This window comes from Bipolaris maydis, assembly GCF_028858645.1.
Source record: "Bipolaris maydis strain C4 unplaced genomic scaffold PSV08scaffold_4, whole genome shotgun sequence".
In the NCBI taxonomy this organism is placed as follows: domain Eukaryota; kingdom Fungi; phylum Ascomycota; class Dothideomycetes; order Pleosporales; family Pleosporaceae; genus Bipolaris; species Bipolaris maydis.
Genome location: NW_027093860.1, coordinates 217,308 through 235,524, shown reverse-complemented (window position 1 = coordinate 235,524; position 18,217 = coordinate 217,308). Strand labels below are relative to the sequence as shown.

The window sequence follows — 18,217 nt, the reverse complement described above, 5'->3', positions numbered from 1 at the left end:
AGTGCAGCCGGCGTGGCTTCCAGACGGCAGGAAGTGCCTAGAGTGCCACATTCGTTCCTCAACGCCCCACCTTGTGAGACGTGATAGCTAAACAGCAGCGGTAACCATAGCAATCTCCGACACATGATACCATTGAGCTCCCTCCATAAACCCTCACTTCATTGTTCCACTCTTCCCTTTCGTACGCCATTGACTTGATCAGCATGGCAACTGAACGGCTCCAAACTTACGAGCAGAAACCCCGCGTCATTATCTTGTCGGACATTTCAAATGAGCCTGACGATGCTGAATCGTTGTGTCGCTATCTCCTCTACTCAAATGAGTTTGAAACAGAGGGCCTCATAGCATGCACAAGCACGTGGATGAAGAATGAGGTTCACCCGGAAGACATGGAGAAGATCATCGATGCCTATGCCGGCGCTGTCGACAACCTGAACAAGCACACTCATCCCAAATGGCAATACCCAACTGCGGATCATCTACGTGGTCTCATCAGGAAGGGTGCCGAGGTAGGTTCATATTTGAACCCAAACACGCGCGACTATTAGTGAGGATGGTGCTGATGTAATATAGACATACGGTATGTCTGCTGTTGGCACCGGAACAGAACTATCTGCTGGCGGACAGCTCTTGTACGACCGGATTGTTGCGCCATCTATCCAGCCGCTGTGGATCCTCTGCTGGGGTGGAACCAACACGCTTGCTCAGGCTCTCTTGAAGGTTGATGATGATTACGACCCGGACGATTCCAAGCGCTTGCTTTCGCGTCTGCGCGTCTACGCTATTTCTGACCAGGATGACACGGGAGTGTGGATCCGGAACAACTTTCCAGATGTGTTCTACATTTCCTCGGTCCATGGCTGGAACCAGTATGGCTTGGCTGCGTGGACTGGCATTTCTGGCGACAGATACTATGGTTTCGATCAAGGCGGCCCCGACTTTACCAAGATGGAGAAGAGCTGGATCAAGGAGAATATCCAGATAGGCCCTCTTGGGAGCGCGTATCCCGACTATCTTTTCATCCCCGAAGGAGATACACCCACATTTCTGTACCTCATTCAGAATGGCCTGGGCGTCCCTGATTGCCCGCACTACGGCTCTTGGGGTGGGAGGTATAGTCGTACAGATGTCAGCAGCGAAGGTGTCAATAGCAACCACTACAGCGATGCAGTGGATCGAGTTCAGGTCGGCGATAGGACTTACACATCCAACCATGCGACTATTTGGCGTTGGCGTGATGCCTTCCAGAACGATTTTGCTGCGCGCATCAAATGGACCATGGAGTCAGACTTTGCAAAAGCAAACCACCATCCCGTGATTAATATTAGTGGATTCAAAGGCCTCACTCCCGCTCAAATTACTGCCGAGGCTGGATCTGCTATTACGCTCGACGCTTCAGATACATATGATCCCAATGGAGGCAAGTTGACTTTCAAATGGTGGCACTACCGTGAGCCCACGGCTACCCAATGGTGGGTAGACGCTGAGGTCGCCGAGTTGGCAATCAAAAAGTTGGACAATGAAGGGAGAAAAGTTGAAATTACGCTTCCGCCACCAGAAAAGTCCGCCGTGGAATTCACGAGCAAGCAACCTGTTGCGCAAGGTCAATTGTTGCATCTTATTCTTGAGGTCACCAACGATGGAACACCTAATTTGACAAGCTACCGAAGATTATTGATTCAGACGACGAACAAGGAATTGAAAGGCGGCAAGGATGGCGGAGCAACTGGGAACGCCACAAAGAAAGCTTGATGTGATCGAAATGATGACTGTAGATTAGAAAGGAAAAGCAGCAACGATTGAGCATGAAAAGTCACTTTTGTTTCTTGTTCTGTCTTGGGGAAAGCTAGTGGAAATAGGTGGTGCACTGTTTCACCGCAAGTCCTATCTATTCACAGGGTCACCACCAGCAGATAATGGCATGGCTCCTAAGAGTTAAAGGCACGATCAATGTGGCTGGTGGACGGGAGACTAGAGCAGAAAACAACACTAGGCCACCGACGTCATGCCAGGCTAGTACATCCACGAATCAACGTCGAGCGCAGCGTAGTCCGACTCCCGATCCCGAAAGGCTCAGAGGGCTATCCTTACATAGCCTGTCAAACACGTGTTACCCGCCTTAATAAAACAGGTTGTCAATTGCCACATGTGTGCAGCGTGCACCAACGACGATCTTGCATGACGTAGCGCTTCCGTACTCGCGCTGTCACACATAGTGCCGACCCTCATAACATCAATCGGCTTCTGGACCCTTGACAACATCTCCAAACATCACAAACTAACAAGATGCCACCAAAACAAGCCCAAAAAGAATCCAAACCAAAGCCAGCAAAGGGCCCAGCCAACAACAATGACGATACTCCGCACTGTACCATTCCCGAGCACGAAATCAAGCAAAATGCTGGTGTATCCGCCAGTATGGCTCTACAAGCCGGTCAAAAAGCATGGGAGCTTAGACAAGCAGCACATGGCGCTGCCGATGCCGAGGCAAGAGAGAAAATCCTAGCCAAAGCCATCAACAAAGAAATCGAAGCTGAAAGTTTCGGAAAAGCAGCAAAATACACACAGTCCGGTGCTTTTCAGGGATTGGCTGCGGGAGCTGGATTGGGCGTACAACCGGGTGTAACCCTTGGAAAACTGACTGGTGCACTCGTTGGGGGCCTGGTGTCTACAGTAACTGGCCTACTTGGAGGTGGTATCGGTTCAGTGTACGGCGCCATGTCCGGGCCTTTTTGGGATCTCGGAGAGATGGCAAGTCACGGAGTTCAAGGTGTGATTGGTGACTTTCTTCCAGACATCAAAGCTACATCTTCACAAAGGAAGGCTTTGGAGAAGATGATTATGCAGACGAAAGAAACGCAAGCGCCCACTAGGGAAGAGCTGGAGCAGATGAAGAACGATGCACCAGACCAGATGCCACAGTCTTGGTCGCAGTCAGTCAAGGATATGACAAGTTGGAGACCCAAAATGCCAAGCATGCCTAGTATGCCGTCAGCAAAAGGTATGGGTGGTGCGGTGGGTCTTGGAGGACTAGGTGCATCGATGAACCCCTGGGGAGGACAAAAGCAGAACCAGCAACAGCAGAGTGCATCACAACCTCAGCAGCAACAGAGTCAACAGAAGCCAAACCCACAAGCTCCAGTTCAGAACCAACAGCCGACACAGCAAAAGAGTCAGCAGCCTTCCCAAGTTCAAAACCAGCGGCCAAACCCCCCGAGCAGGCAGCCATCAAAGCAATCAAACCAGCAGGCCGCGTCGTCCAATGCTACCCCCCAAGAAGAACCTAAGCCCGCGAAGCCTTGTTCCCAAAGACCACCCACAACAAGAGGGCCAGCGAACCCCCAATCGGCATCACAACCCCAGCAATCGACTTCCAACACCAATTCTCAACCCACTCAGCAAAAGCAATCACCAAGAACTCAACAATCCTCCAAAAAACCCACAACAAGTACCCCGACTAAATCTTCTCCCCCGAAATCTCAAACAGCAAACCCGTCTCGACTCACTCAGACGAAGCGTGTCTCGTTCAACGACGGCCAAGAAAGCAATTCCACCACTTCGACGGCAAAGGCAAGGAGGAAGCCAAGGAAACTGAATCAGCAGACTCCCAATGCCGCTAATACCAACGGTACTACTGCTAAAGCACCGGCTCCTCCTGCCGCGAAGAGGGCGCCTAGGAAGCTTGAGACGAGGAAGCCTCCTGCGTGAAGGAACTTAGTTTGGGAATGGCATATGTGATTTTAGGGATTTGTTTTCATGTTATGGGCTTAGTTTGTTTGTGTTTTATTCAGCGAGGTTCTTTGAAGACTCATTTGTGACTTAATCAAGGATTTACATTATAAACAAGGTTAACTTCTTTTGGAAAATTCAATGATACTTCTCTGAGTAAGACCATGTTAGGTTTGGTGAAACATTGGGGGCCTTGGTATTGGAGCATTTTGTTCACCCCTCCGGAATGTTTGTTTTGTTTGATGCTTGGTCTTTAGAGGACATTCCATGATATCCGGCTTAATGTGTCTTCCATTCCTGAAATTTAATCTTGTGGATGTCTGTATATATGGCCCCCACTACATCTACTAGCGATTTTGTATAATGATCTCAGAAAGCTCCTGGCTACTGACACAGGTCATCTTTGGATCTCCAGAATGTATCTGCAAGGAGCATCATGAATCGCAAAAAGAGTCCTCATAGGGTATCAAAAAGGACACGCGATTGTACGAATACAAAATCTGGCCTTGATCAAAATTGGATAAACGCCGACAGATGTATCTTTCCAAGAAAAAAAGCCACCATTCAACCCACTTCTTTCCCAACATCACCTCTTGCCCACTGTGGCCCCTCTCCTGCTTCTCGATCTCTCGCCAGCTTCCTCTCCAACTCTTCTCTTGCCTTTTGACCAAACTTCTTTTCCCACTCCTTATCTCGCTCCTTCTGTGGTGCAGCAAACGATGTACTGAGCCCACCCCTGCTCTTAACTTGCATCTTCTTCTCCGCCGCCTCATTCTGCTTAAGCTGCTCTTCTGCACTCTGTATCCTCCTCTTCAGACTAATTTCAAACATGTCTCTTCCTTTCCTCCGACCTTTCAGACCGTTATCGTCTTTGTCAAAGTACACGGCCCATCGCAGACCTTCTCTCCCCCAAGGCGTTGAAGGGTCTTCATCAGCGCCATCCCACTCGTCAATAGCAACGAAGCCTTCCCAGCCGTCAAAAGTGAGATGACTCTCGTCTTCTGACCAGTCCCAGACACCAATGTGATGCATAATACTACCGGTGCGATTCGAGTACCGTAACTCGTACGTGTTTTTATCACAATACACCCAGTTGAGCATGGGCGGATCATCACTGATAGTGCTCACTAGTCCTCGCTCTGGCGGATTGCGGTCCTCATCCGGATATGCAATGTAGAAGCCCGCAAATGCATGAAGTGGTTCTTTGCCCTCTCCATCCACGCCCTCGGGCCACATGGGTTTGTCATCATCGTTCCTGGGCACGACCCAAACTTTGTCGTGGCGCACAACCAGAATGCCGTGGTCCACCTCCTCCTTTGCTATGGGATCGGGGTCATCGCATGCCACCAGACAGTTGAATTTCCACATGCGCGACTCATTCGCGGCTTCTTCGTTTTGCTTCTTTTGATGCTCGACGCCCTGCGCGACGCCTGTGACGACGGGAATCGCGACGACGCAGCCGCCAAGGAAGACTCCGAGTGGAAGCGCCATTTCACAGACTGGCAGTCAATATCGTAGAGGTAGGTTTGGAATTTTAAAATGCCGCCATGGCAGATGATACGATCCTTATGTGTGGTCGAGATCCAATGGCTGTAGTGGGGGTGGGGCACTAGTGCGTTACGTCATTGGGAGCATGGATATGTTTATGGAAGCGAGTAGTATTGTCGCTTGATTTTTCGAGCAAATGGTCTTAAAATAGTAAGAGGATAGTATATGTATGCACCATAATTCAACTCTGGGAAATCCCTCAAAAGCCCTATTGTAGACAGCAAAGAAACCACTTCTATTGTAGCACCCGCTGGAATATGCAAAATAAATAAATAAATAAAGATCATACCTCAGTCTCTAAACGGACTCAGTACTGGAGTTTCTACGTGGGTTAGATATACACCTGGTAGCTTCTTGATATCGAGTAACACATTGAAACTGAGAAACAAGGTACGCGCTGGGAACCATAACATATTGTCCACTTCAGGTACTGCACGTGAGCGACTGTTTTCCGTTAACTTGGACAGCTGGGAGCAACCAGCCATGAAACAAAATCCGCTCACACTAACCATGCCAGACCTTAGTTCAGTCAAAAGCTCACAATCAAGCAACTCCATATTTTGCAGTGACTGATGACAATTAGCGAGACACAACATGTCATTGGCTATTTTCCATTCGGGGGCAGGGGTAATGGTCTGTCAACCACGGATCGCGTTGAGACCAAGTGTTGTATATGGAATTGGCACCATGTTCATTTTCAAGCGGTAATAAAGTGAGCATCTAAACTGATCTTGATACTCTAATGACGAAACTGTTCTCCAAATAATATACTCGACACATCATGTTTCGAAACTTGATGAACATGCTTCGCGCATACCGCGAAAAGGCGAAACGTACAAAGAACACGGACGTAATATCGCCCAAGACCATTCCAACACTTTCCGCAAAAAAGCGCTGGAAATTATCCAAGTCGTCTAAAAAGAAGATGCGCACGGGCATGACGAGCGAATCCTCGAGCCAGACGACAAATAACACAAGCACTACCGATTCAGGCAAAAGTTTCTCCTCCACACCAGAGTCTTCGCTTCCCTCCAGATGTAGTCCCGGAGCTAGATTTCCTTCGCCATGTTCATTTAGCCCAGTCCCACCACCAGATCAAACAGAACCTTTCCCAGCTTACGAAGAAGATGAGACCGAGTGGGACAAGTGGAACGAATGGAACGAAGATATCAGAACGGTACCCTATAAACTCGACCACTGCACGCAACACTGCATGCGCCCCATCTGCCGCAGCGTGACGCGCAGCAAGGAGAGAAGAAACGTAGACCAGGGAGCCTGTCTCTGCTCGCTCGAACCACGCCAACCGGCTGCAACCGACTGGACAGCCGCAGTCCAGCTACAGCAATTGTCCGAACAAGACCTTGCCGCCGTGCAACGGGCGTACGAGCGCACCAACAAACACGACGTCATCACGGTCAACCTCGCGACCGCCATCACGCTCGTGGACCTGCTGCGCCAAACCTACCACCTGCAGCTCCCCTCGCGCCTCCAATGGGACCCGGACTTCACGCCCAGCGTCCTAGTCCACAAGACGCAGTACAACGCCGCCATCCAATCCACCAACGACCTCATCGACAAGCTCTTCGTCCATCTCATGCTGCTGATGCCCAACCAGACGCGCCACATCGAGGTCCACGAGCTGCAGCGCACAATGCACTCAGTCATGCGCCTGGAATTCTTTTGGTGGCAGGCAACCTGGTGTTTTAAGCAGCAGCAACAGGAGAGAATGCCAAAGGAGGGCGACCCGCAGGTTAGGAGGATGATGAAAGATGGGTTTGTGCGCGCGAGACGCCGATATATCTTCGGGAAGCAGAGTGTCGGGATGCAGGCTATGATGGAGAAGCTGGAGGATGTCGTGGAGATGGTGGTTGGGGTGTTGGTGTGGTGGAGTCGTTGTACGCGCCCATGGGCGGTGGAGAATGAGGATGCTGAGTCGGTTGGGCTCGAGTCGAGCGTTGCGTCGTTTGTTTCGGCGCTGAGTCACTTTACAAGCGATGAAAGCGATGCCGATGGGAGGAATGCGGAGAATGAGTAGGCGGCTGTGTAGGATTTTTGGGCTTGTATCTTGGTTTGCATTCACGTTGAAGGTGTTTGTGCTTATGGGGGTATGAAGTTCATGATAGAATACTTGCGTAGTTTTGAAACAAATATGGGCAGGATACGATGAAGAGTTATTGAGCACTGTTTTGAATTGATGTTACATACACGCATAGGAATCAGAGAGATGTATGTCTCTATACCTGTCATGAACAAGACAGAGTACGCTCATGTGATGGGAGATACACAAAACTGTGCACTAAGAAACGACAAAAACAACGCCACAAATACTAGCATACTAAAACCCCAAAAGTACTCAGTCCAAGAGTGACGTTTCTAAAGCAGTCCGGATCTACGCGCAGCTTCTGGAGTGTGTCAGTAATTGCATTCGATTCCTGTCCCGAGACAACATACTAGGGATGAACTCTTTAGCCTCAGGACGTGGCACGTATGCATCCGCAGCCGTATGAGCGAGAGTAGATTTTTCTTTTCCAGGAACAAAATCATGCGTCATGGGCTGATTTGCCATTGCTGTTGGCGGGGGGCGAGCGGCATAAGGGTTGCCCATCTCTGGTAGAAAAGAGTTGGTCCGGGGGGGATGATACGGCATCGTGTGATCCATCCACGATGAATGGTAGTACCAATCGGTGGGCCGTGGCGGATTGAGGTTTTGACACTGTATGTACTGTGGATATTGTTGGTGATACTGTGGAATACTCGTCTGCGTTGTCGTAGAAACACTGGGCCCATGCATGCCGTGAGGACCGGGGTATGGGCCATAAGACTGAGGATATTCATGCTGTGATCTCGAAGGATAATGTTGCCAATCTTGCGGCGTAGTAGACGATGTTTGAGATTCTGGTAGAGAACCAAGAGCGTGACGGTACCGGACGATGGGCTCTGACTGCGTTACAGATGGACGTGAGGACTCCTCAGTAGATGTATCTGAGTAGTCAAGGGAAAAGGAGATAGGCTCTGATTGCGTCACAGATGGACCTGAGGACTGCGTTGTAGATGTATCTGAGCCATCACTTGAGTATCTGACACTGGACAGATTACTGCGATATCTGAGAACAGAGCCTTCCCGGCTGCATCCTTCTCTTCCACTGCTGGTGCCGGAGTTGTCCAGCTGTTTCAGCAGTTCTTCCATCACTGCTGCGTATTCTGACTCGGGAAGTTTGATATGCGGATGCTTAGGCATTGGCGCCGTTATCGGACGTTGAAAATACGGACTCTGGTGTGTGCCCAGCGAGTACAGATCGTACGTCCAATGATTGATAGCATGGCGGACAAACATGCGAACGCACAGCATTTCGCCCCGGACGACGACGCTCGAAAATTCTAGCAGCTCCTTTGGTGTAAGATGGGCCTTGTTGACGAGGTAAAGGCGAAGGGTGTCGATTGTGGAGGGGAAGTCTATGTAGTATGGCTGCAATATAGGTGTTAGTACATGGATGACAAGATGCAAGTCTCTCTGGACCATAAAACCATGTCAGTATACTCACCACATTGTCTATCCTGGACCTCGCATAGAGCACCTTCTCGACCCAATAGGCTTTCGTTCTCTGCGGTCGCCCATACTTCTCACCAAAGGCCCATTCCAGAAACGGTACAAGCTCGCGGGCAACCCACTCCAGATCGAGATCTTGGGGCTCTTTGCGTCGAGTTGGTGGCGGCATATCTTCTAATCGTAGACCAAGGTAACAATCCGTAGACTAAGTGACTGTGCGTTGAAATACAAGCGATGGGGTTTTAGAGAAAAGGTAGTGTGGGGCTGCGTCAAGATATAAGTAGTAGTTTGTGGAAGGATGAGAGTAGGCCTTGTTTTGGTTGCTGCTTCCGTGAACAAGATAGCAAACGCTCGCCAAGAATCATTTTCACCAACAACAAACACTTCATTCACTCATTAGCGTACAGCCGTCGGTACAGCTCCCATCCGCTTTCACTCCACTATGTGCATCATACTGACACTAATTATCACGCCCTGCTGCAGCTTCTACATAGCAGCTAACCAAGATCCTAGTTTTCTTGAGACGAAGAAAACAAACGATCTAATAAAAGAGAAAAAAAAATATAGGAATCCAACGTGTCTGCTTAGGAAGAGGAAATGAAGATGAAGAGGAAATTTTCCCAGGAACCAGACCAGATCAAACCACCGTATCCCGCCTTCTTAGCTCACCTTGCTTAATCCAACCCTTCAACGCCGAGACTGTACCCCTTCTTTCCACCGAAGCCTTTATTGCCATATCCTTTCCTCCGCCGCCGCCGCCACCACCACTAAAACGCCGCAGACTCTGCTTCAGACTTCCTCGACGACTCCGTTCCTCCTAAGCAGGCGTCGTACTACGATCTCTCCTCAACAGACCACCCCGTCCCTTGGGTCTCGGACTAATGCTACCCTGCTGGCTCGTGGCATCGCTGGCCTGGAAACTTGTGCGAAGCGTTACCATACCCTTGCCCACACCTACATTCTGTTCACTGCCACTGCCCTGATCAGAGACTGTGAACTGAGCCTCACCAAGCTCCTCATCACGACCAAATTTAGCGTGGTTCTTGACGATGATTTTGAAAAAGGCATCGGCGGTGCAGGGCGCTTTGAAGGATTCTTCGGACGGGTCGAATGTCGCAGAGCCCTGGGGAGCCTTGATGTGATCTGTCTTGTGGATTTCCTTCTTGCCAAGTTGAATGTGTACGCGAAGATTGGTATTAGGAGCGAAGCCATCGGCGCTCAGGACAGTAATGTTGGCCGTGCCTTGCTCTGCGCTGCCGACACCATTGTTGTCGCCGAAGCGACTGTGGAAGCTTTGAGCGCCCCAGCTACGATGTCTGTTGTGGTTCGAACCATCCTTTGGGGGTGTGCTGGGTTCACCTTCGATCGAGATGACGGGCGTGTCAGCCGATGGCCGGTCTGTAGCGGTATCTGGTCGATCGGGCTCTTCTTCTGGGGCTTCGCCACGAGACTTTCTGCGCTTGAAGCCACGACCGAGGAAGGTTCCTGCACGAACGACATTACCGCCCACAAACGCAGCGCCCTTGCCGACACCCTTTACAGGGGCACCAATGACCTTGCCTGGAACAGCAAAAGTGCCAGAGAAGGTACTTGAGCCCTGGCGTGATCGCATGACATAGTCTGGTTTGAATAGCATGCGCAGGCGAATGGCACCAGACTTTCCATCAAGTGCGAGCGTAACTTCTTGTTGTTGGAAAGGCTCAAGAATCTCCAGGTTGATAGAGGCTTTGCCAAGGAAGTCGGCTTTGTCACCAAAGTCCCAATCGTAGACGTTAACAACAAAGTCGGCTGCTGTCCGGCTGCGCACTGGAACTTCAAAGTACTCATTCCAAGCAGGATGAAGCGTCTTCTTCTGCGTCTTGGTCTTGTACACTTCCTTGTCGTTGAGCACAAATTTGCAGTAAGGATCCGAGAAGCCATTGCGGTCAGCTGCAGGCAGATCCGCCGCATCGAGTACGTCTACACGGAGAGTGCCCTGGTTATTGAATGATTCGCTGGGATCAAGACGCATCTTAACGGGAATGTACTTGAGCAGCACAGTGATCCTGTTTTCACGTCCGTGCTTATCTTTCAGGGTAAAAGTAGTGGGTGTGTTCTTGAAGAGTGGTTAGCAGACGTTTCTACACTAACCGTTGCAGACGTACCAAAGCTTTTCGCAGCGTGTCGATGGTGTTTCCAGTCAACTTGGCAATGACATGGTCATCCTGGTCTTCACTGTCGTTGTCATTATGCTCCATGATACGGAGAGTAATCTTGGAAAAGTCGAGTTCTCGAATCATAGTATCACCAACTGCAACTTGGTCAGAATCATATGGCATTATACAATGTCTCGCCATACCGTCATTGAAAGTCATCTTGTTGCTCCTGATCTTGGTGCTGATATAACTAGCATATGCCATGTCATCCATAATGACATCGACATGACCACCAGTCCTGGCAAACTCGCCTTCGATGAGCTTGAACACAAGCAGACCAGATTCTACAACATGTCAGCGGCTGTCGATCAAATGGTTGAGAGTACAACGCATGATGCTGGAAGTTGGAGACGCCAACTCAAGTAGCTCAAGTCTGCATTCTCACAGTGGTCATGCAACCTACCATATTTCTGCAACTCGTCTGCAGTAAGCCTCAACTTTTCAATCTTCTTCTTCTCGGGAATTGAATCGACCTGTTGCAGCTCATTCTTTTCAAGCTCCTTCAGCATGTCCTTCTCGCTCGATTTGAGCGATGAGATTGTGCCCACAGTCTCGGCTTTGCTTACGAGAGAAGAATTAGACATTACACGCTGGTGGCCGCCGATCTTGGGGTCATCCGTTGTAGAGCCATTGGCCGAAACCTTCTTCTTTTCTTCTTCATCCTCTTCTTCGTCTTCCTCAGGATCCCAAGTTGGGTAGGTTGGGTAGAATGAACAGGTGTAGTTTAATGTGCCTCTGGATTGAGCTTGTCCAGCCACCCTCAAAGCCCCTGCAGTAGGCTGCTTTTGTTCGTGTTCAAGGTATTCGCCGTTCTCGTCCTGCCTGATGTAGTCACCAGCCAGGAGGTCAATGTGTCCCATTGTGCGGTCTTTGCCAAGATTCTCCTCGTCCATGACCTCCAACGTAAGCTTCTCGCGGGAGGTGTGTACAGGCACATATATGACCTCGTCCCAGTCTGGGTTGAGGTTGTTCTTGAAAACGACTGTACGGCCCTTTTCAATACCGGAGAGCAAAACGCGGACGTATGGATCAGACTTGCCGAGCGCTTCGAGGTTGCGCAGGTCACGAGCGCTTTGGAAGTGCAGCCGCATGACACCAATAGGCGTGAGATAGCCACCCGATGACACGGCCCCCTTGAGTGCGACAGGCTTCCAATCGAGCTTCATCTTCACACGGCCACTTTGGGTACCAGCAATGTTGTACCATTCGTGGCCCTTGGCCATCATCTCCAACATGTCATCAATGGTGATTTGGTAAGTGCCAAGGATCAGATCAGTTCCAAGTTCGCGCTCATCTTTGATTACAAGGCCAAGCTTCGCCTTCTTACGATCGGTAATGAGCATCTCCTTGGTGGCGTCTGGCCAGATGGGTTGGTTTGTTCGTTTCATGGTGCGTGATTTGTGAATTTCATGTCCGTTGAGGAGTAGGACGGCATACGGGCTCAGTTGTCCAATCAAGCTCTTGCTGCCATCGAGTTCCTTGGCCTGCTCTACTGTAAACTTGCAGATACCAGTCCGTGACTCTGGCGGTGGCTGCTTGGTGCCGTCTTCAAGAGTAGTCTCTCCCAGAACAGGGAAGAAGCGAACGTCTGCTGAAACCAGACCCCGGGCTCGTCCACCTGACATGACCTCAAGCTGTAGATTCTCATGATCAGGATTCTCCTCGAGCTGTTCCAGAACGAAAGTAGCGGTACCGAGTTCCTTGTCCTTTCGGATATCGTTGTAATCAAAGATGTTGATGGTAAGCGAGTCTTTCAGCGAGGTGATGATGACGTTGACAGTTTCATTCCATCTCGGGTTAGCATTCTCATGCACAGTCTTAGTGCGTCCAAGTACATTGCGATTGTTGATTGAAACAGTAGCGTAGGGGTCAGGAGTGCCAGAGAACTTATCGGGGTTCTTTAGGCCTTGTGCGCCGTAGAAATGAATCTGCAAAACACCAATAGCCTGATCGACGGGATTACCGGCAAGCATCTTGGCGATTTCAATGGGGAAAACATTGGGTTCGTACATCATGGGGCCGAGATTAGCATGGATCTGCTCCATGATAAACGTCTCCAATCCTGGAATGAAGTTGATGTCGAAGCCAAAAGTCTCACCACCCAACGGCTTGCAAACGTAGTCAATAGTTGGGCGTTCCAGAAAGGACATTTCGACTTTTTCAATGTGGGGAAAGGGTAGCTGCAACTTGAATTTGAGGCGCATGAGACCTGAAAAAGCCATGTCCTCGACGATGACATCCAAACCTTTGCTGACAAGGCCTTTGCCGACACGGATTTCTAGCACAACCTTGGGGTTAATCTTGTTCTTGATCTGGCGTGCGGTAAGGTCGGCTGTGTCGTTTGGCGTAAAGCTAAACTTCCAGTCCATAAGAACAATATCGTCCTGGGTCTTTGGGTACGTCTTGACATGCTCCAATCGCGGAGGCTTCGTTCCCAGCACAAATGTCGTCATCTTCAGACTATCGAGGAATGCCGGGGTTGAAGTAGACAGGACCTGGTCGACAGTGCCAACAATGGTGTCACACAAGACGGGCGCATAAATGGGCCAGAACTTTACCAGAAAGCTGTTGATCCACTCAAGACTCTCATTGTCCGTCTCCAGCTTGTTCTTGGCCATTTCGCGATTGATGTCGTCTCGAGCGTTGCGACGCACGCGGCGAATGGATGTCCGGTAGTAGGTCCCGCAGACGGCCATGAAGATCATGATCCAGCCTAGTCCGCCGCCGAGGATGCCCACCACCCACGAGCTCAGACAGGCAAAGATGATGATGCCGGTATTGTGGTACCAGTCACCAAAGAACTTGTCCTCGAGCTTGCCCTCAAGCCATGTCTGATGGTCTGCCAGAGAGGGCTCGTCCTCGTCCTTGTTCTCCGAACCTGGCATGCCAAACCGTGGGGCCCATCCAACTCGCTCCCACCGCGCATCTTCGTCGAGTTGCTCAGGCGCGTGACCGTTTGCGTTTGTACCTTCTGGTGTCTGGATTGCGCCAGCCTTGGTGGGCGTCGGCAGGTCGTACTGGGAAGGACCGTCGCCGTCGGTGTCTGATACGAGTGCGGTAGCTTTGTGCTCGCGGTGGAAGCCAGGTGGAAGTTTGGCTCTTGCCTGTGCCCGCTTCTGGTCAGGACTGGCATCAGGGTCGAATTGAAAGGCGGCGCTGCCCGCGGCTTGCGCCTGGTTGACAATTGATTGCTCTGCCTGTTGCGCGGTAATAGAACTGTTGGGGTCTTTTGCTGCTTCAAGGACACCTTGCTGCTTCAGCTCTGATTCCCGCGATGCGGTAGCCATGCTGGGGGTGTGGAGCGGAGACCCGACCCGCTGGCGCTGGACAGCAACTAGAGGAGGACCAGGGCGTGCAATGGGGGCGGGTGGAATTGGGCGGACAAGGAGACGAGTGCAGGTTAAAAAGAGGGAAGCGCGAAAGAGACTGACACACACACACAGAGAGAGAGAGAGACTGTGAGGGTACTGCTGCCGGTGCAAGCGGAAACCTGTTGTTTGGGCCGATTAGCTTGGTTGGTACACGCGGCGGCGGCAGCTATGCTTTAGCGATGCTGCAGCCGGTACATGCAGTGGATGAGCACTAAACTGGACTTTTTACTTTACAAGCCGGGATTATTGGCCGGTGGATCGATCGCCGAGGGAAACAAAAGAGATTGCGAGCAAGGAACGGCTGGGTTGAAGGGGTGAAGAGGCAAGCAGTGGAGGCGAAGGTGGGCAATTGAAACCAAGGGGAAGGTGGTGAAAGTGAGTCGTGTGCGTAGTATGTAATTGCAGCTCTCTGGCCACGACGATCCGGACGTGCCTTCCTCGGCAGGGCAGTGGCTCCTTCAATGGACGCACTGCCACACTGCCAATTGCAGACAGCGATTCAGCTCCAGCCGAGCAGGAGCCTACGACGACGACGACGACGCCGACAACGACACCGGCGTGGCTTCGGGCAAACCGCCAATATTTGCTGGCGTGATTAATATGGCTATGGATACCGGTGGGTGTGTATAGTCCAGCATCGGCCGGGAAGCGGTAGTGCGAGGCGGGCATGGATGGAGCTGCGCCCAACAAGTGGCTATGACGCTATCAGCTAGGGAACGCGACTGCTTGGCGCACATCGCGTTCCTTTGCCCTTTGGCCTTGCCCTTGTCCCGGCCTTGCAGCCAACCACGCCCGCCCAGCCACGCCCGGCCAGACCAGGGTCCAGTCCAATTGCCCGCCGCCTCCCCCACTCTTCTCTACACTACTGACTTACACTACTGCTACCACGACTGGACTAACAGTACTACTGCTACTACACTACATACACAACCGCCGCACCACCCGCTTCTGTTGTGCCGCCAGCCAGGCCTGAATTCAGTTCCACCTCCGCCCCCCCGGACTCCCCCGTGTCACTCTTGGACACGAAGAGCCCGTCCCCCCTCTGGCCGCGTTCTGCGCATTCCACCAATGGGCAATCGCCAGTGACGGGACACAGCAAGCCCCGCCTTCTGCCTCCCCCCCAGTCCTTAGTTGCATCCATCATTTGCTACGTTTTTTTGCAACAAAACAAAGTGCTGCCGCCATGTGTGTGTGTGTCGTTGCTTATTGTGCAACCATTGTCCCTCATCCAACTATGGATGTATTGCATGCATACACACGCATACTGGCGCTTGCCCACCTCGTGTTCCAACACATGAATGCTACACACATTGCAGACGTTGCAGACCGCCTTGTTACGAATGCGCGCTCCTTCTCAAGATTGTCCACATAGCCAGATCCAAGCCACACTTTGGTCAGCCACCGCCACTATGTATCCTGCTAACCTCTTCGACCTACCCCCCCCACCATCATCACCATCACCACATCGTGTCCATGTCCTCAAAACTCCTTGAGCAGCCGCACAATCTGGCCTCTGACACTGCGCATGCATTTAGTAAGCAGGCCCGCTGGGAACAGGAAACTTGCGCCCAGATGCTCCCTCTTGTACCCCAGACACATACCTATGCATCCGTGGATCCCGCCCTCTGTCCCGCTCCCGGTCTCGTTCCCTGTCCCTGTCCCTGTCCCTATCCCTATCCCGACTCCCATTTCTTGATGATCGTACATAGTCGCGGTCATCCCACTCGTCTTTGGCCCGGTCGTGGCTTCGTCTCCTGTCACTGTCACGATCGCGCTCTCGAGGATACTCGACGTCTGTAGAGTGCCGTCGGTGTGATCGCCCGCTGCTGCTGCCTCCATCGTGCCCCTCTCGCTCACGATATTGATGTTCTCGCTCGCGCACATATGCACTCTCACCTTCGCGAGAGGGCGGCACAGGGTGCAACGTCGGCGATCCCCACCGCACCCCGCTGTGTGGCGCAGGCACAGGTCGGTAGCTCGTGCGTGGAGGCATGGCAGGTCTGCGCTCATAGTACTTTCGTGCTTCCTGCTGTGCATGAGCAACCTGCGTCGCAAACAGCGGCGACGTAGTCGGCCGGTACACCGGCTGTGGTGATGTTGCTGTAGAACTTCGTCCTTCAACCCGAACCGTCTCGTGTTGGTTGGAGTATCGACGCGCCTCGTGGTAAGCGGGAAAATAGCCCGGCTGTGCTGCAGGCGCATCGTGAGATCTGCGAGTGCGCAGTATTGGCGTCCGGCGCCGAGGAGATTGATCCGCATCAGACTCAGATTCCGACTCAGTTGTCGACAGTGAAGACTCGCGACGCGGCGGCTGCGGGCGCTTGTGTGCAGGATATCTAGGTGCTGCTTGAGGTACAGACGCTACAGGTGTCGCATCTTCATCTGAGTAGCTGTCGCTTTCGTACCGGCCTGGCATCGTCTTCTTTCTACTAGCAAATGGATTCAGCGGGTTCAGCATGTGCCTGACCCGTGACGTGACGGCCCGGTCGCGATCGTCAACAGGCCGGGCAGACTGCTTCATGACATGACGCATAAAAGTAGGCCTTGGTCTCTCGTTGCGGTAGAGCGGATCTTCAAAGTACCGGAACGCCCCATGCTTCTCGTCCGCCGAAGAAGGCTCGTACTCGGTAGAAGAACGCAGTCTCGCTTCGTCGGTACTCCCTTCGTTGGCCTCCTCTTCCGCCTCCTTCTTGAGCCTGGCTGCGACATTGTGATACCACGCCTCCATGGCATCGTCGGGCTTGTCTGGAAAGCACTCTTTTGGAAGGATCTTGGGGAAAGGATTGCCCGTCTCGGGGTCCGGTATGTCGTCCAATTCCACGGCTCTTTGGAGAAACGGTACGTGCTCTTCTGGTCCCAGCAACAGCTGAATAGTCTGCCACGTTACAAACCCTTGCTTCTTCAAGGCCGGTATCGTTGGGCTCGAGTATCCATCGTCGTCTGCTGCGGGCTGCAAACTGTGGTATGCGCCCAGCGAGCGGTAGATGAATGCTATCGAAGACGGCGGCGTGTCGGTAAACAGGACATCATAGTCGCCGCCAACACTGCGGTACCAAGCTGCGATTTGCGACGGCGTCAGATCAGGCGAGTCGCTGGGTTCAAACTTGTTGCTCTGCGATGACATGCATCAGTAACCATTTGTCCCAACAGCGTCGAACCGGCGAGCCGCCTCATAGTACTCACAATAACCTCTGCAATGCCTCTGAGCAGACCATCGAGTTTGCGCGTCCCACATTTGTCTTCTTGAAAAAGGTAGCCCCAGTAGTCGTATGCTTCGCGATGCGCCGCCGTGGCATTTGCTGTGTTTGCGGCATGCTCTTCCTGTTGCGCGGGTTCCGTGGCCATGCTGGAGAAAGGTGGAAATAGCAGTTATCAATGATTTCAAGCATATGCGCGCATGTATGTATGTAGTAGTAGCGCCTCGGCTCAATCTTCGGAGCTGGTGCTGATCCAAGGTGGTGCGGTCGGTGAACCCCGCTGTCGTGCGACGCAATAATGCAGGCGTAAGTATGTAGTATGGAACGTGACGGCATCCGGAGGCTGCTACTGCTCCTGCTGCTTATATCAAAAGAAACCCATCGCCGCTATCAGCAGGCACAATGGCGCGTCGACTGCGCCTCTGCGCCGCACGAGAACTGCTCCCAAGGTCCGCATGTGTTGGGCTGGCGGCTTGTCTGCGTGGCTGGTGACCAGGCTGACATCACCGCTGATAGGTAGGGCCGCAAGGCTGAGCTGGCGTGAGGTCTGAGGTAGCAGTCAGGCACCCGCTCGGGCTCACATGGCCGCTAGCGACCCAGCCCGACGTTTCCGTTTCCACCATGCCGCCG

General features: G+C 52.0%; 7 protein-coding genes across 7 annotated transcripts; 4 read left to right on the top strand and 3 right to left on the bottom strand.

Annotated features, from left to right (window-relative positions):
• Nucleotides 1–80: 80 nt before the first annotated feature.
• On the top strand, nt 81–1,910 carry PSV08DRAFT_360461 (uncharacterized protein). The gene is made up of 2 exons (XM_014219176.2): nt 81–509; nt 574–1,910. The coding sequence occupies exons 1-2, from the start codon at nt 204–206 to the stop codon at nt 1,750–1,752; spliced, it is 1,485 nt and encodes a 494-aa protein (XP_014074651.1). The 5' UTR covers nt 81–203; the 3' UTR covers nt 1,753–1,910.
• Nucleotides 1,911–2,169: 259 nt separating this feature from the next.
• Nucleotides 2,170–2,895, top strand: PSV08DRAFT_280510 (uncharacterized protein; the record flags this gene model as incomplete). The annotated part of the gene is made up of 1 exon (XM_014219177.2): nt 2,170–2,895. A coding segment is annotated over exon 1 (607 nt), but the record flags the coding sequence as incomplete, so codon positions are not given.
• Nucleotides 2,896–3,210: 315 nt separating this feature from the next.
• PSV08DRAFT_280506 (uncharacterized protein) lies at nt 3,211–3,862 on the top strand (the record flags this gene model as incomplete). The annotated part of the gene is made up of 1 exon (XM_066092553.1): nt 3,211–3,862. A coding segment is annotated over one exon (426 nt), but the record flags the coding sequence as incomplete, so codon positions are not given.
• Nucleotides 3,863–4,216: 354 nt separating this feature from the next.
• Nucleotides 4,217–5,281, bottom strand: PSV08DRAFT_280500 (uncharacterized protein). Its single transcript, XM_066092552.1, has 2 exons — nt 5,017–5,281; nt 4,217–4,884 (listed from the first exon to the last, which is right to left on the bottom strand). Exons 1-2 carry the CDS (start codon nt 5,218–5,220, stop codon nt 4,294–4,296), a joined length of 795 nt encoding a protein of 264 aa, XP_065949392.1. The 5' UTR covers nt 5,221–5,281; the 3' UTR covers nt 4,217–4,293.
• A 777-nt stretch (nt 5,282–6,058) lies between these two features.
• On the top strand, nt 6,059–7,312 carry PSV08DRAFT_408377 (uncharacterized protein; the record flags this gene model as incomplete). The annotated part of the gene is made up of 2 exons (XM_014219179.1): nt 6,059–6,110; nt 6,393–7,312. 2 exons carry the CDS (start codon nt 6,059–6,061, stop codon nt 7,310–7,312), a joined length of 972 nt encoding a protein of 323 aa, XP_014074654.1.
• Nucleotides 7,313–7,666: 354 nt separating this feature from the next.
• Nucleotides 7,667–8,993, bottom strand: PSV08DRAFT_175443 (uncharacterized protein; the record flags this gene model as incomplete). Its single annotated transcript, XM_066091873.1, has 2 exons — nt 7,667–8,743; nt 8,820–8,993. 2 exons carry the CDS (start codon nt 8,991–8,993, stop codon nt 7,667–7,669), a joined length of 1,251 nt encoding a protein of 416 aa, XP_065949391.1.
• A 151-nt stretch (nt 8,994–9,144) lies between these two features.
• Nucleotides 9,145–17,735, bottom strand: PSV08DRAFT_198332 (uncharacterized protein; the record flags this gene model as incomplete). Its single annotated transcript, XM_066092014.1, has 6 exons — nt 9,145–10,919; nt 10,969–11,114; nt 11,163–11,303; nt 11,423–14,307; nt 15,992–17,502; nt 17,574–17,735. The coding sequence occupies 6 exons, from the start codon at nt 17,733–17,735 to the stop codon at nt 9,642–9,644; spliced, it is 6,123 nt and encodes a 2,040-aa protein (XP_065949390.1). The 3' UTR covers nt 9,145–9,641.
• Between the last annotated feature and the right edge of the window lie 482 nt (nt 17,736–18,217).